The sequence below is a fragment of the Cavia porcellus genome, unplaced genomic scaffold, assembly GCF_034190915.1.
Source record: "Cavia porcellus strain 051 isolate PalLab524CR breed Dunkin Hartley unplaced genomic scaffold, mCavPor4.1 scaffold_7, whole genome shotgun sequence".
In the NCBI taxonomy this organism is placed as follows: Eukaryota; Metazoa; Chordata; class Mammalia; order Rodentia; family Caviidae; genus Cavia; species Cavia porcellus.
Genome location: NW_026947490.1, coordinates 74,945,098 through 74,960,844, shown reverse-complemented (window position 1 = coordinate 74,960,844; position 15,747 = coordinate 74,945,098). Strand labels below are relative to the sequence as shown.

Here is a 15,747-nt window from a genome sequence, read left to right as displayed (position 1 = left end):
AGGGAACATGGGAACTGCAAGTAGTCCTTTGTTTTTACTGGGATCTTGGATAAGAAACTGATTGTTAACTGTGACTGAATTCCTGAAGATAGCACCCAGGGCCTAGTCATCACCAGGATCAGAAGGAACCAGCTCTTCAAGGAGATCAGATCCACCTGTAGACCTGAAGTCCAGTTTTGGTTCAACATTGCCCAGGGCTTGGTGAACTCAGATCATCCCAACCCACTAGCATGATAAAAGGAGGTTGAGCCATCCTCATGATAGCTTTGTAGGAAGAATTTGTAATAACAAAGTTTTTAGTGAATCTGAAATATGCATACATCTGGAACAACGAATAGTCCAAGAGGTACCTTGAATTATTTCCAAGAGGCACTATCAAGATGCAAAGATATCTGTTTTCATCACTGAAGCTAATATTGATACAAAGACAGGGAAGGAAAACAGAAAAGAAATGTTTGGAGAAAGAAGAGTAGGCTTGAGAAATGTAGCCAGCCACTCCCTGCATCAGCTGTGGGCCGCGCTCCTGAGCTCACCTGCTGGACTGAAGTGCAAGAAGAAACCAGGAATCACAGTTACTGAGAGCATGCCGAAGAACACACTTAGAAGAGGTCTTATGTCCACTAACACAAGCAATAAAAGCAGCATGGAAGGAAAAAGGAAAACAGGTCTGGGCCCTGTGACTGCTGTTCGCTTTCAGGACCCCTGATTCATTGCACCTGTGTTCCCAGGGGCTTCTGTGGGTCCCAGACAGACAGACATCCTCCCTGCATTTGTCGAGGGAGGAGTAACCCTCCCGCCCCTGCCTCACCCTGTCTGCCCATCTCCAAGCATCCGGACTGACCAGCCTGTGGCTGGTGTTTTGCTCCAGCTACTCGGGCACAGGGCCAGGTTTCTGCTTTTTCTTCTGGATGCTTCCATCCTCTGATGTCCATCCTCTGATGTTCCATTACAGGCTTTCTTTTCTGGGCCTTCTAGGTCTCTTTTTACTTTGTGCTCTTCAGTGTCTTTGGAAATGATCATGAGCAGAGGGTTGCTTAATGCCCGGGGGGTAAACTGGAAATTCATATGAGCCTGGAAAAGCATGCCAGAGGAGCTCCACCATGCACCCAGACGGCTGGGAGGCAGGCATGTCTGCATGGGAGGGGCTTTTACAAAGGTCTCCATGGCATTCTAAACACTTTCCCAAGTGCATCTCATTGCATTTCTGCAATAATTTTGGCATTGTTGTTATCCTTTCCATTTTTAAAATATCGCTGCGGGAGGTCTAGGCACATAGCTAACATCCTTTTCCAAAATCAAGGTCACTTCCTTTGACCCAGAGTCCTCTGCACTGTGTCACTGCACTCTCAGCAAAGCCCCCCAGCCGCTCATGGTCAATGGCTTTCTGCTATTCCTTTCAATTCTTTCTGGGTTTCCACAGGTCCCGACCTGTACAGCACACAGGGGGACAGAGGCCGGCTTGCCCCTGGAGATGAGTGTGATTGCTGCTGGCCATTTGGTCTGAGAGCTTCACCTCTTGTCCCTCACTCATCTTCCCGTAAGAAGATGAGGACCCCTGCCACTGTTTTCACGGAGACCACTTCCTCCTGGGGACAGCCCCTGGCCACCGAGGTGGTTTTGTCAGAGGGACACAGGTGGGAAGCAGGTTCCCAGCAAGCTCATATGCACCTCTGTTCCCCTTCATTCTAGCTCTCCCAGATAACTCTGTGGCAAAGCTGTCTTTACTCACATCTTACAAATGAGCATACTCAGTCCTGGAGAGACCATGAAATGAAACAGGCAGGTCCTGCACTGACTCTGAGTCCATCCCTCCAGAGCCCAGTGTGCTGGTGACTGTGCTGGCTTGACAATGACCTGCCTAAGGTCAGAGGTCACCGAATCCTTAATTGACCTGCAGTCGACCTCACAAACATTGCATTTTGTTCTAGTTCATTAAAAGGGAATTTTAGTATTAGTTTTCCTTTGCTATGACAAAATACCTGAGAAAATCAACTTATAGTAAGGAGACATGTTGACTCCCAGTTCCTGAGGTTTCAGGCCATCGTTATTTGGCCCTGTGACTTTGGCCTGTGGTGAGGCAGAAGATCATGGGTCAGAGGACAGAGAGGAGCTATTCATCTTGTGGCACTGATGAGTGAAGAGGGAAGGCAGAAGGGGCCGAAGTGCTGATGTTCACATTAAGGGCATGCCTCCACCGAGCTCAGCTCCCAAACTGTAATGGGATCCAGAAAACATGCTCACTGTGGGCAGGTTCCATATGGAGTGCCCACTGGCATCCTCTGCATGCTGTAGCAAGGGGAGTATGTGATCTGAGATTTTCTGATTGGAGGAAGGAGACCCCTGTTGCTATCATTTTATGTTTGAACACAGGAGCACCCCAGATCCTCAGAGGAACCTCAGCCCACAATTTGTAGGCCTACCATTACCATGCCCATGTATCAGACCTCTTGAAAATGACTTCCTTCTATCTCCTGATGCTGTTGACTATTCTGCCCTCAGCTGAATTGATTCGCCAGCTGGGTTTCCTGCTCTTTCCTCCTCATCTGGCCCCTGTCCAACCCCTGGATCAGTCCTCTCCAACACTCATGCTCCACCTCCCACGATGTGACTGTTCCCAGCGCACCACTGTTTACTGCCCTGGAGGTGCCAGGCTGGGTGAGCACAGGGCCTCCTCCCTGGTGTCCAGAGAGCACAATGGTCACTTGGGGAGCGCTAGGGGAGTACAGTAAGCAGGTCCTGACTTGTGAGCTAACTTGGAAAGATGAGACTTTCTGAGCGTGTGGGACCGAGGAGGCCAAGGTGCTGAGCTAAGGTGTTTTTAACACACAGAGCACCTGAGACTCTGCCGAAGGGGAAGAGGAGGGTAGTACATGGATGAAGACTCGGAAGTCTCTGGGAAAACCTCCTGAGGCTGTGTGGTGCTGCACTGTTGAATCTTAGGATTGCTTCAGAAAGCAGTTATGAGGTTTGGGTCACAGGTTTTCCTGATACTCTGGGAAATCCAGGCTGTCCAAGGGAGAGGAAGAGGCATTGGCACTCTCAGAGCTGCTGGGTAGGTGGGCTGGGGTGCACAGTCTGTCTCCGGTCCATGCTCAGTTCTTGGCAGTCTTTTGCTTGCAAGCTGCCTACCTCCAGGGCCTCTTATATAAGATGCCTGCTTCTGTGGTCCCCACAGCCAGGGATGTGCATGTCTCAGTAGTGAGACTGTCTTGACTTTTTCCCCTTTTTTTGTTCTGTGTGCTCAGGAAAGTCTCTACAATCACTGTTTAAACCTGTTTCTCTACTGGTTTGACTTTGTCTTAAACTCTTTCTTTTGGCTTAAACCCAGGTATTCATTATGAAAAACGTAGGGTGTTTTTGATCCATTGTGTTGGACTCAGCTTCTCCCAGTGCGAGGTTGCCTGACGCCCACAGAGTCATGTCCTGGCCCTCTGTGCTCCCCATACCCGCTCCCCTTGCACCTGTGCAAACAGCACTGGGCAGGGCCAGTGCAAAGAACTGGGAGACCCTTGTCATGCAAAATTAGTTTCATTTTTTTTAAAACATAAAAGTTGCTCTGGGTCCTATTGACTTCATTCTAAATTTGGCAAAGTGCTTTCTTTTTTTCTTTCTGCAGCCCTAGGGGGTGTACCCAGGACTTCTGCACCAAGCTACATCTCTGGATCATTTGATTTTTTTAAATTTTGAGATAGGATTTTACTAAATAAGCTGTCCATGCCGGGCTTGAATTTTTGATTCTCCTGACTCAGCTGGGATTAAAGGTGTTCACCACCAAGGCCCTCCTGCCAAAGTGCTTTCTATCTCGAGCTAGTTAGAGGAACCGCAATCAGGCTCTTTTAATAATTTATAGTCTGGAGAATCAGAATGCTTACTTTCTTTGGTAGGCTCTTTTGTTAACGGATATTACTTAGTTATGAAGGCCTATCTTCCTCCATTCAATTTCTCATCAAGGTGGAGAGAGAGAGAGAGAGAAAAGGGCCTGAAGTGTGTTCTCCTTTTCCTAGAAGGGAATTCTTCCAATCTTAGTTGTGCATCATGAAAATATCCAGAATCCTCATCAAATTCCGGATGCACAAATGCTAGTGTTTGTTAATGACCATATAGGTGTGATCTCTTCTCCTCAAAGGAGGCAGCAGTAATGACACTATGGCATGGAGTCCTTTGCAGTCCTCCATGAGCCTGAGGCATGCAGGTGGCCGTGTTAAACCTGAAGTCCTGAGGCCCAAGTCCTCTGCATTGCTGGAGCAGAGCTGTCTAGGGCAGTCTTTTCTCCTGCCGCACATCAGGGACTTGATGGTGTGGCCTTTGCTTTTTGCTGCTTTTCTCTGTAAGACACTGCTGTGCTTGACCTGTGGGGGTTTGGGTAGGGAGAGTCTACTGAAACTCACCACAGATACCACAGTTTTGTGAGATAGGAGATGAGCTTCCCAAGGTGCCAGACAGGAGGGCATCTGCCTCCCTGCATAAGTCCTGCCTCCTGGGGGGCAATGTGATAAGTGGCATTGAAATTCATTAGTGTCAAGATTTGGGTGAATGTATTATGAGCTTGCTCTGCCCATTAAAACACACATAGAAACACCATCATCACAACCGCCACCACCACCACCACCACCACCAAGTCAGTCATGACAGTGTAATATTGCAGTCCCAGAACTCTTGGAGGCTGAGAAACCAGGCTCAAAATTTTAAACCCTGTCAAAACAAAACAAAGCAACCAAAGAAAGAAAAAAGATAATGGCTGGAGAAGTAGTTAGTGCAGAGTCCTGGGTTCAGTCCCCAGTACTACCAAAAAACAAAACAAAACAAAACAAAAAACATCAAAAACAGCAGAACAATCACAAACAACATACTAATAGCACAAAAAACCACAGGTGTTTGCGAAGCTCTAAGCAGACGTTGATCTGTTTTCTCTGGGTTGTGGCTCCAACACGCGTGATCATTTTAGCAGACAAATGAATCTCAGGAGAAATAAAAGTGTGCTGCCTTGAAACTGCTCTCTATGCTCTGGGGGCTCCACCTGAGGATCTGTCCTTACCTCTTGGCTCAGCCTCCCCTCACTCCTCAGAAATCTGGGAAGTGGCTGTTGGAGCAGTGGCCCGACCTCCTGAACGACCACTCTTGAGGGGTCTCCACCCACAATACACTGGCCGCCCTCCCTGGGCTCCTAGTGAGTAGGGTAGTCCCCCTCAAGCAGGCTGTCCTCAAGGGCCATCCCGTCCCTTCAGTGTGTTTGATTCTAGTGTCTGGTTGGTGATTGTTAAGCAAAACCAGCCCCTCAAACCTCCCAGAGGGAGGCCTTGGTAAATTTTCAAGGCAGGCAGCACCCTGATTCTGAGAACTCATCTGTGTTCTTTTATAGAGGGAGGAATGAGGTGATGGGTGCCTAAGGAATTGGCTTGGTCTCCTTCCTACTTTTTCTGTAGCTCAGACTAGAAGAGGGGACGTCATGTTTACCAGACTTCTCTGTCTCCATCAGACAGGTAGATGGTGCCAGAAAAACCTGCTCAAACACATGGGGTGCTTGGGAGGCCCATAGTACTGGGGAGACTCACAGCTCTGCACTGTCTTCTTCCTTGCACTCTTTCCTTTAGTACATTGTGTGTGCTCTGTACATCAGAAGAGACCTTTCAGGGTTGGGTCGTGCTCCACAGCCTGACACTCAGTCTCATCCACCCTGCGTTGCTTGGGAGTCACTTTTCTGCTTGTCTCACTGTCTGGTGTGATGCGGGATCAGATAAGAGGAGGTTCACATGGGAGGTGAGGGTGACACGGACACTAGGTCATTGCTCAAAGAAGTGAGTGTGTGTGGGGTCCGATCTGAGGCTTCCCTTGAAGTCACAGTAGATGCTGAACTGGTGTGTGTGAGGACAAGAAGGAGAAGCCTGGCTATCTGTGGAGCCACGCCTGAGAAAGAGTCCTCAGAGCATGCTGCACAGGCCCTGCAGGGAGCCTCCCAGGGCTGGTACCACTTGGAGGGCTGCAGCACGGCCTCCAAGCCCCATTCTCAGCATCCTGATGCTCTCTGTGCTGTGGGAGAAGCGTGGGTCTGAGGCATTGTTGTGGACCTGTAGCAGCTATCTCTGGGCTTCTGTGCATGAGTGCACTCACTGACTTCCTGAGTGAGCACTCAACACACATGTGTTCCACAGCCATCATTTGGTTCACACGAACACTCCCATGGCTTCTGAGAAGGCAGGTGAAATTGCATGTTGCCGTATGGAGAAGGCTGCCCTTCTGGTCCCAAGGGTGCATAGTCCTGATCCCTGGAACTTCCAGGAAAAGGAGTCAAAGAGGACCCAAGTGTGGCGCTTTCCGGAGAAGAAGGGCTGAAGGTGCTGTTCAGTATCAGACATCAAATGTGGGGTTCAGGAATTATTGAGGGTTTTTGCAGGAGATGACAGCTTAGCATTTTAAAGAGACTAACATGATCTTTCTGCCTGGGATGAGTGAGCGCTAAAGAGCCTCACACCTTGCCTTTCCTGCTGCTCTACACTTTTTAAAAATTTGTCTGACTTCACCTTTTTTTTTTTTGTTCCCCAAGTTTTTGAGAGTTGATCAAGATAAAGACAGAGACTGTAGCTTGGACTGCACAGGCTCTCCCCAGAGACCTCTCTGTGCCTCAGATGGAAGGACCTTCCTGTCCCGCTGTGAATTCCAGCGCGCCAAGTGCAAAGACCCTCGCTTGGAGATCGCTTACCGAGGAAACTGCAAAGGTGAGCTTTGAATATCCGTGCCACTGCGGATGCTACGAAAGTCATGTGCTTCTAGTTTATTTTCACATGTAAGGGTGAGGGGCAGTTCCTATCAATTTCAGAGCATTGACCTGGACACTGTTTAATTCTTCTTTTAAAGTGCTCCATGTTGTGGTGAAACAAATTTATCCAGCTATTTCACACTTTTTCCCAAGATCATCTAAAATCATTCTTACTTAAATTTTCTATGGTTTCTCCAGTTCTCCCTCATTTGACTCTTTAGCAAATGTGCAGTGGCACCTGTGATATTTACAGTGATGTTTTTTGGAAGAAGCTCACCCTTGCAATTTTCAGTATTTCCCTTTAAGAATCAGATTCAGAGAGAGTACTCAGGCTTAGAGAGAAATAAGGGAAGGCTTCACTCACTAAGGAAGGTTTGACTCAGCAAAAGATGTTGGTGTTTCCAACACAAACAGAATCATTTCACTAAAGACTTACTTACCTTCTTTCCCTTATTCTCTGGGAAACAACACCACAGAGACTAAAACCGCCTTTGAAATGGTTTTCTGCCTCAGCCAGCTTTTGGCGCAGCAGTCTTGTTAGCTGAACAAAATGATGACCACACCAACCACTGGCAGAGCCCAATACCTCAGCACATGACTGGCCTGGTTGCAGGTCCACTGGTTCCTCCTTTCACAATGCAACTCATTCAGACCCTGCACAGATTTGCATTATCCTTCCAGATTGCCAAGATACACTTATGCATGCTCTTTATCCCCGAGAGCGCCTCCTATTGACAAGGCCAAGAAACTTCTGGGTATTCAGAGTTGGGCTCCCACAGAAATGCAGCTTGAGCTATTCTGGAGCCTCATATTCACCCAGGTACAAACTTGTCCCTGTGCATGTGTTTGTAGTCTGCAGTCTTTTGGGGTACCCAGCACTTAAAGGCTGCAGGATGGCCAGGGCCTGAGAATATCACAGGTAGTGGACCCTCGGGGAAGAGGCCTAGGGAGACTGTTCTGTGCCAGAGGGTGCAAGAGGATAGTAGACTGTGATTGTGTGCAGAGTGCTGGTTCTGAAACCTCCTCACACGAGAGTGTGGTACTCCTTGTATGCTAAGATCACAAAGATTCCAGGTGGAACCCCATCGGAGGGTCCTGCAAGGAACAATGGGTGGGACTAGGAGAGAAGGTGACCCTGGTTGTGGAGAGCTGGGCTGTGAGCTTCTGCAGTCTGCTTCTACCTTGTGGGAAGCAGAAGCTGTAAGAAGTGATGGGCAGAAGGCAATGGATGCCTCAGACTTCAAGGATGGAAGTCCAGAGATGATTTGAGAAAACCCAGGGGCCTCCTGGCTGGGGGGGGGGGGAGAGTCTCACACCGGCCTCTTCTATCCACTTTTGGAGGTGCTTCCTCCATACCCTGGGCTTTGACTTCAGATCTCTGACCAGCTACAGCAAGATCAAAGTTGGATTCCTTTTTGTAAATTTGAATAAAAACACTCCTGTCCTCTTCAGGAGTGTCCTTGTTAGTTTAGTCTGGGTTGTACCTAGCCTAGTTTCTCTAGAAAATTCCCTTGGTTAGAATTCTATTCATGTCAATGGAGATGTATCATCAGACTCCCAAAATGAGATAGGGCAGAAGAAGGTAAAAATGGGATTCACTGCTCAAAGTTGACTTAATTTAAATCAGGATGATTATGAGAACAAAGCAGAGACACCTGCAGATTCATAGTTGGATTTAACCCAGGGCAGCAGGGACCACCAGGTCTACAGACGACGACATATTACAAACTTTGCTTTCCAAACACAGCTGGCTATCACATGCCTTTGGAGCTCTAGATTTGAGGTGCACAGCTGGCCTTGAGGGGCTCTGTTTCAGCTCTCATCTGTGGTAAGTGAGCCTTTCCTGTGCTGGGCTGCCCTAGAAAGGGCTTCTGGCCTGTGCGTGGATCTCCTTGGCCTGGGTCCTGATTCACGAAGGGCAGACGGTCTTATTTTGGGGTGAGCTCCTTCCTATGGACTCTGTTCACTGTCAAGTGTTTTCAACCAGATCCCTGGCATCCAGCATTTACTGCCCACTACCCACACTGGTGCAGAGCAGAAATGGCTTGGCTGGCAGGGAGAACTGTACTATGATGTCCGAAGTCCATCTGTTCTGTGAGAGCATAAAGACCGCAGATTCTTCAGACCAGCAGGGTAGGAATGCACCTTAAAAGGGATCCATTAACGCCTCTCCTCCCTACAAGTGACACAGGTCCTGCTTGCACCTATTCCTGGTGCTGAAGTTGGCCAGCATTCTCCAGTGTCCCCCTGGCAGATGGGCCACTGCTGCTGACTTCAGTATTCTGAGGGTATTTCTACATATTTGGCAGATGACAGTTCTTGTGGGCCTGTGTCTTTGGGATGTACTGGTTTGGAAATGACAATTAAAATATTTTAGTCCACATTTAATTAAATAGGATTAAAATGTTTCATGCATTTCATATTATGATCTAACCATTGACCTTGAGGAGAATTGCAGTGGTTTAAACTGATGGATTTTTCTCATATTTTCATAGAAATTTGTGGAGTTTGTGTTTTCTGAACTCAGCAAACACATTAATAATTTTTCTTTTGATCTAAGAACAGTGGGCTTGTCTTTCTCTTTAACAAAATGTTTGGCATTGACTAAAAGAGCCAGAAAAAAAGTTACATGCCAAGAGACTTTGAAACTATTTTCAAATTTTTGGAAACAAAAATTGTAATAAAAGTAACTTCCTTGGAGATTCCTGTTACCAAGAACTCTGTATCGGACCCATAAAGTGCGGGTTCAGATACAGAATGCTTCCTGGCCCTGGTCATCGTCCTCTGCTGTGCACTGCCCCTTAGCAGTGTGACATCGCCAAGTGTCCTGGGCAGGCTCTGTGGGTGAGTGAGCTCTTAGCGCAGGACAGTCTGTAAGGCAAGGTGCCTCCAGTGACCACTGCCAGGCTCCTGTCACTGCAGCAGGAGTGAAAGGATTGTCACTGTCATAGACCTTTGGCTCTTTCCTCAGGCAAACCCTAAGGGGCACAGAGGTAGAGTTCATCTTGGCTGCAGTGAGACTGTCATAGAGAGCAATGGCTGCTGTAGTCTTCTTCCTCTTTTGACTCGAGGACTCAGAGCCACAGTGTGACAGCAGGGTATACTGCCTTTTCTCTTCAGAACACGGAGATAGATCAGGCCAGCCTTGAGAATTCTTCCTTCAGTTGAAGGAAGCCAGACAAAGTGGCCATGATGTAATTCTGGGGATATAAAATATCCAGAATGGCAAATCTGTAGTTCCGAAAGTGGAGACATGGGGTGTCCTGCAGAAGACGGTGAGGTGGTGGCTCTGGTTACACAATGCTGAAGGAGCACTAACTTCCAATGCATGGCACACTTCAAAGTGCTTAAATGACAGCTTTTATGTTACATGTAGGTGTATCATAGTGAACATTACTTTGTTTATATTTTGCATAATTTAGAACCAACAATGAGGAAGAAAGTGTCCAAAGTAAAATCCCCAAAGGTCCTTAACGCAGAACCTGCTCACTTTTTAATTTAATACAAAAGCACAAAGGACAGAAATGTAATAATAGAGATGTATCACCTTTAAATATTCAAGGAGGGAATGCTGGACATTTCTATTCTATTCTTTAAAATGTGATCGAACAATTAGAAGGTTTAGAAAAATAATGTTGAGGCTGTGTAGACCACTTGGATTCCTTTAGTCTAAGACGTGCATATGTTATGCATCTAACTAAAGTGGCATGAGGAGCCCGGTAGAGCCACTGAGGGTTTTGAATGTGGATCTGTCCTGATTGATGCTTCTGAGTCCTCTCATCTGACAACTTTTGCCCAGACTTGTTAGCAGTGAGGCCCTTTTGCCTAATTGAACACTAAATATCTGCAGTATGGAATGACAGATAGGTGGCCTGAGCTAACCTGGGTTGCTCACAAGGTAACAGCAGGCTTGTTTGGAGGGGTGATTTCCACAGACCCTGTAATTTCGTGCTCCTGTTTTCAGTTCTCCTGTGACCAGCCAGCAGTATACTGGATGTGAACTCGGAATTTAATATCCTGTTGAACACATGAGCTGCAGGTTTGAGAATGTTCTAACCAGTGGCAAATGTGAAGGCTTGAAAAGAAGTCTGAGCCAGGAATGGAGCCCGCAAGTTGTTTGGAAAATTTATGCTCTTCTGGCATGTTCTGTGATAGTTCAAATAGGAGGAATAATTTATGGCTCTGTCTCTACGTGGGTTGAGACCTTGCAAGCTGCGACTCAGATCGCTTTTCCTTTTAGACAGTCAAACCACAGGTCGGGCTAAAAAAACGAGGTGAGCTCAGCACAGCAGTGACTTCTAAGTGAACACAGACTGCGTCGAAACCACGGAGTGCTGCTGAGTACTGGCTGCCCGCCCAAGTCGGGATGGAAGCCACATGGAAGCCAGTGACCCTGGTGTGATCAGAGCCCTGGCTGAATCTGGGTGAAACGAGGGGTCTCCTCACCAGTGACAGGAGTCACACCCAGCTGTTGGTCCTAGCTGGGCCCAGGGAGGCATTTCCTCCCCACCAGCTGGGCAGCGAGGTGCTGCCATCTGAAGACGAGGTACAGGCGGAAGTGAAGAGGCATCTCTCAGAGACCCAGACACAAGCTACCTGGACCGGGAAGCACAAAAGTGGGGACACTGCTTCCGGCAAGTTTTACAACTCTGAGGAGCTGTCTCCGAGGAACCATGGTATATTCTGGAAGGAGTTGAGGAACAAGGAATGGATCCTCCTGACGGCAGAGAGTGAAGCCCTGGGTCACGTCACACCCCCTGCCCCACTGTGCACTCTTGCTGGGTCAGGGAGCTCCGCACCTGTGACTCTCAGGTCCAATGTGGCCCGAGTCCAGTTCCAATCATGCAGAAAGGAGGCAGCTTCACTCTTGGCATCACTGACTCCTGATTTCCTGTGCAGCCTGCCAGCACCCTGCTTTGCAAAATTAAGTACATCACCACGATGTAGTGATGTAACCTGGATGTATGGCCATTTGGGCAGAGTAGGAGTCGTGCTAAGGGTAGTAGCCGCTTTTATCTGTTTGATTATCAGATTTTCCAAGTGAAGTTGGAAGAGATGTGAGCTTCATACAGACTTTAGGATCCTAGGTAAAGAAAATAGAGAGGAATTCTGATTTCCACTCCAAGGTGATCTTGGCTCAGAGACTATGATTGGAGATGAAAGGCCCCTACCACACGAGATGTCCCTCCACCCCTTCTCTGGTTGGTTCCATGTGGTCTGAATTCACTTTTGTCCCTGAACCTGCCCTGTTGCATCTGGGTGCAGTTCTGGGCTGTTGGTGGGCAGCCTGTGGCTGTGGCCTTCCTTCCTACCTACTTCCCATAGACACCCTGGAAAACTTCTCAGAGAGTCCATCTTCCTCTCATTTATATCTGGTAGCCACCTGCTTCTCTGCCTCCACACAGGGCAGGAGGTTCCCGCCTGCTGAGGAGCCCCTGCGAGTCTGGGTGGCTGCTCATCCATGATCCTCGTTACATAACCTTCTGCCCTGTTCTCCCTGCAGATGTGTCCAGGTGTGTGGCCGAGAGGAAGTACACCCAGGAGCAGGCCCGGAAGGAGCTGCAGCAGGTCTTCATTCCAGAATGTAATGAGGATGGTACCTACAGCCAGGTACTGGGGGGCCCCTGTGCAGTGACTCCGGGGCAGGTGGGCTGCCCTGGGGGAAATTGACCTGTATTGCAGAAGTGGGGTTCCTAGGAAGCCGATGTTTCAATGGGTACCACTGTGCCTCGGTTGGTGGAAACAATCATGAACTTGCACAGGATAGCATGCTTAGTAGGCTCTTCAGACCACACCAACTGGATCCATGCTGAGGATTTAATTTTGGTTTAATTTCTATTGTGAGGAGCTTGTGCCAAGAACCATAGCATCAGTGTAGCGCGAGCCGTGGTTTAGCCCAGCCCATTGGGATCAGGGTTGGATGCTGGCCAAACCCGGCTGTGCTGGGCCTGTAGTCAAGTTGTTAGTCAAAGGCAGTGTTGAAAGTAACCCAAGTCCCTGTTAGGGGAGCAGTGATGCTGTTATTCCTTATGGGGTACCCCTGAACATGCAGTGTCCACATGGTGTGGGTGAAAGAGAAGCATGATTCCCCTTTGGTATGTGGCAGCGTGGGCCTCAGTCTTACTGTAGTCTCTTGGTCATTGAGAGATGAGGAAGGGAAGTGGGAGAGTTGGGGAGCCAAGGGGCATCCTCTCTACCTTGATTGTCTTAGGAGGGCTAAGAGCTTACAACCAAGGCCTGGGAGTTGCCACAGAAAGACACCCGCTAGCCTCAAGAGGCCTGGCTCTTCTCCTGGACTCTGCCACAGTGGCAGTGAGTGAATCTGCTGGCCCCTGCAGGCCTCAGGTTCCTGCTGTGTGAGGTGAGAGCGGGGCTTCCTCTGGGCAGCAGCAGTCGGCCAGGCTCTGATGGCACAGCTTGCAGCTTCTTCTCCTAGAATGGTGATTAAAGGCAGCACCAGCTCCCTCAGATACCCCAGGCCCCAGGGAGGCAGGAGTTTTGGGGGCTCCCACGAGGTAATGCCGCATAAACAGGCAGCCTCACTGAGAGGGATGGCGTGCATGTCCGGGGAGCTCAGCTGTGTCTTCTCTCGGCAGGTTCAGTGTCACAGCTACACGGGGTACTGCTGGTGCGTCACGCCCAACGGAAGACCTGTGAGTGGCACTGCTGTGGCCCACAAGACCCCTCGCTGCCCGGGTAGGTCAGGTCAGACTTGGCTCTTGGGGGACTAGTTTGTTGTTTCTGAGGGTCATCTCACCTATGTTTGCTCATAATTCAAAAGGGAATTCAGTTTAAATGAAACAGTAATTGTGGGAATGAGACGGTGTCAGTAGACAAAACCTAAGGTAGTAATAAAAGCTATTTCTAAGGGAGAAAAGCAAGATAAATGTGCATTATATATGCATGCATAAAACAGAACTCACCAAAGCAAAACAAACAAACAAAATACATGTAAATACATAAATATGTATATACATGCACATGTATATGTACGCATAGGGCAGAGCAGAAATCACTGAAGGAGGATATTCCACTTTCAATCCTGAAAGATTATGGTGACTCAGGAATTTCTAATTTTTTAAAACAATCGCAAAGACTGTAGTCACAAGTAGAAATGACCCAGTGTTTGGTTTTGGCCAAAAAAAGCAAACTTTTCTGGTTTTGTATATATATGTTTTCAAAGAGAAGGTAGATTATTTTTCACAGGTCAGTTTCCAGAGGGTTTATTTATGCTATTTTATTATTCATAGCAGGGCATGATATACTGAAAATAATAAAACTGGCAGGATAATAATCTATAAAATGGTCTTTTTCCATTAATATTCTACCAAAGGGCCATAAATGCTTCTGATTCTTTTTATTTGAAAATGATCTGCTGTGTCTGCAGTTCAGGCTTGATTTGTAGAAACATCACCCTCTAGCTACCTGGGTTATACTCACAAAGACTGGCAAGCTGGATCATTACATAATGAAGTGGACATTGTCCCTAATTACTCATATAAAGGATTTAGGTGTTCATGGAGAGTTTGCTAGTAGATTCCAGGGCATGGCCTCTTCTAAGGGGCAGTTCTGTTCCTTATTTGGACACCTGCAGAGTAGCAGGGAGCCAGGCCACGGGTTAGGACTCATGACTGTAGAGAGCCTCAGAAGCAGAACGATCCCCATAATTAGCAGTAACACAAACCCTGATATTCAAAGCAACTGGCTGTCACTTGAAAGACATGTGGTTTACAGTCTGTGGAATTAAAATATATCAATTTTTCAAAACTCTTTTGCTATCCAAATTCTTTCTTAAAAGTGCTGAAAAAATATGTTCAGTCAGCTAACATTTCGATTTAATAGTTCTGTATCCAAACTCATGAAGGAAATGGAAAAAAAGAGAAAAAGTTAGCATGACTGGGTTTGTCCCCTGTGTGAATCCCTTCTTAGAAGGACCTTATCATGGGCTGTTTTCTATATGTGCATAGCCACGTTTGACGTGAGGGCTTGGGAGCCACAGGAATCACTGCACCTGTGCTCTTGGTGATACTGTCTGTAGAAGGAAGCAGTGCCTGAAAGTCCTTTCTAAGAAAACCATTGAAAACTTGGGTAAAATTTGTCCAACAGCCAAAGAGTGCCTTGTTTCTGGAATTGAATCACTGGACTTTTCCTTCACATTTTTCTTTCTACTGTGGTGTCAGTAACATCTGACTATTAGCAATGCTCCATTTTCAGCATTGATGGTCTACATTTTGGTCCAAGAGATGGAGCAGAGAAGGGAAAGGGTCGTCTTTTTGCTTGGGAGTCAGTGTGTGGGAAGCGCAACGTGGCTTAGATTAAAAGGCAGGATAGACCTGACTGCTTCTCATGTAGGTCCTGTGTGCCTGAGGTAGGCGCTGGTTCTTATAAGGCACATAACTAGTGCCTTTCTGTACCTGGCCCTGGGCAGCACTACCAACACACCCCACAACTTCCACAGCACTACCGGAGAGTTTTTTAATCCCTGCTATGCTCCATGCCCGTATTTTGTGAGTGCGTGGCCGAGCAAGTGTGGCACTAGCCCCTCTGGAAACTGTACAGTCACGGGGATGCTGAGAGGAGTTTGCATCTCAGGGGAGCTCTTAGGGAAGACCGAGTCTATCGCCTTCCTTCACACTTGATCATCAACAGTTCATAATCAATTTCTGCATTACGAAATTCAGCTTCTTCCCACATGTTGATCTTGCCCCCCAAAAGGATGCAGAAAAGCAGTTGTAGAATGTCAATTTGCATGAGATTACGATCAATAATGGGGTCACAGGGGCCCATGTTTTATCTGTAAACACCAGGGAACCCACTGGACATGCCCTCAGCCCTTCACTAAGCAGTCAGCTGCTATCCAGTAGGGCTCATTTGTGTCATCTACCATCTGGAAATATGGCGATCATCTTCTAGAACCTCATTAACACACTCACAGTGGGGCTGTAATTCCTATGTCTTGCTGCTGGATAGCTTTGAACCACCAGTGGTGCATG

General features: G+C 47.7%; 1 protein-coding gene across 3 annotated transcripts in view; it reads left to right on the top strand.

Annotated features, from left to right (window-relative positions):
• The window catches only part of Smoc2 (SPARC related modular calcium binding 2), a 141,159-nt gene that overhangs the window by 45,935 nt on the left and 79,477 nt on the right, over nt 1-15,747 (top strand). For all 3 annotated transcript variants that reach the window (XM_063253862.1, XM_005002212.4, XM_003466462.5), the window contains 3 exons: nt 6,542-6,713; nt 12,258-12,364; nt 13,351-13,450. In XM_063253862.1, coding sequence (XP_063109932.1) covers nt 6,542-6,713; nt 12,258-12,364; nt 13,351-13,450 — 379 coding nt within the window. The remainder of the gene's footprint in view (nt 1-6,541; nt 6,714-12,257; nt 12,365-13,350; nt 13,451-15,747) is intronic.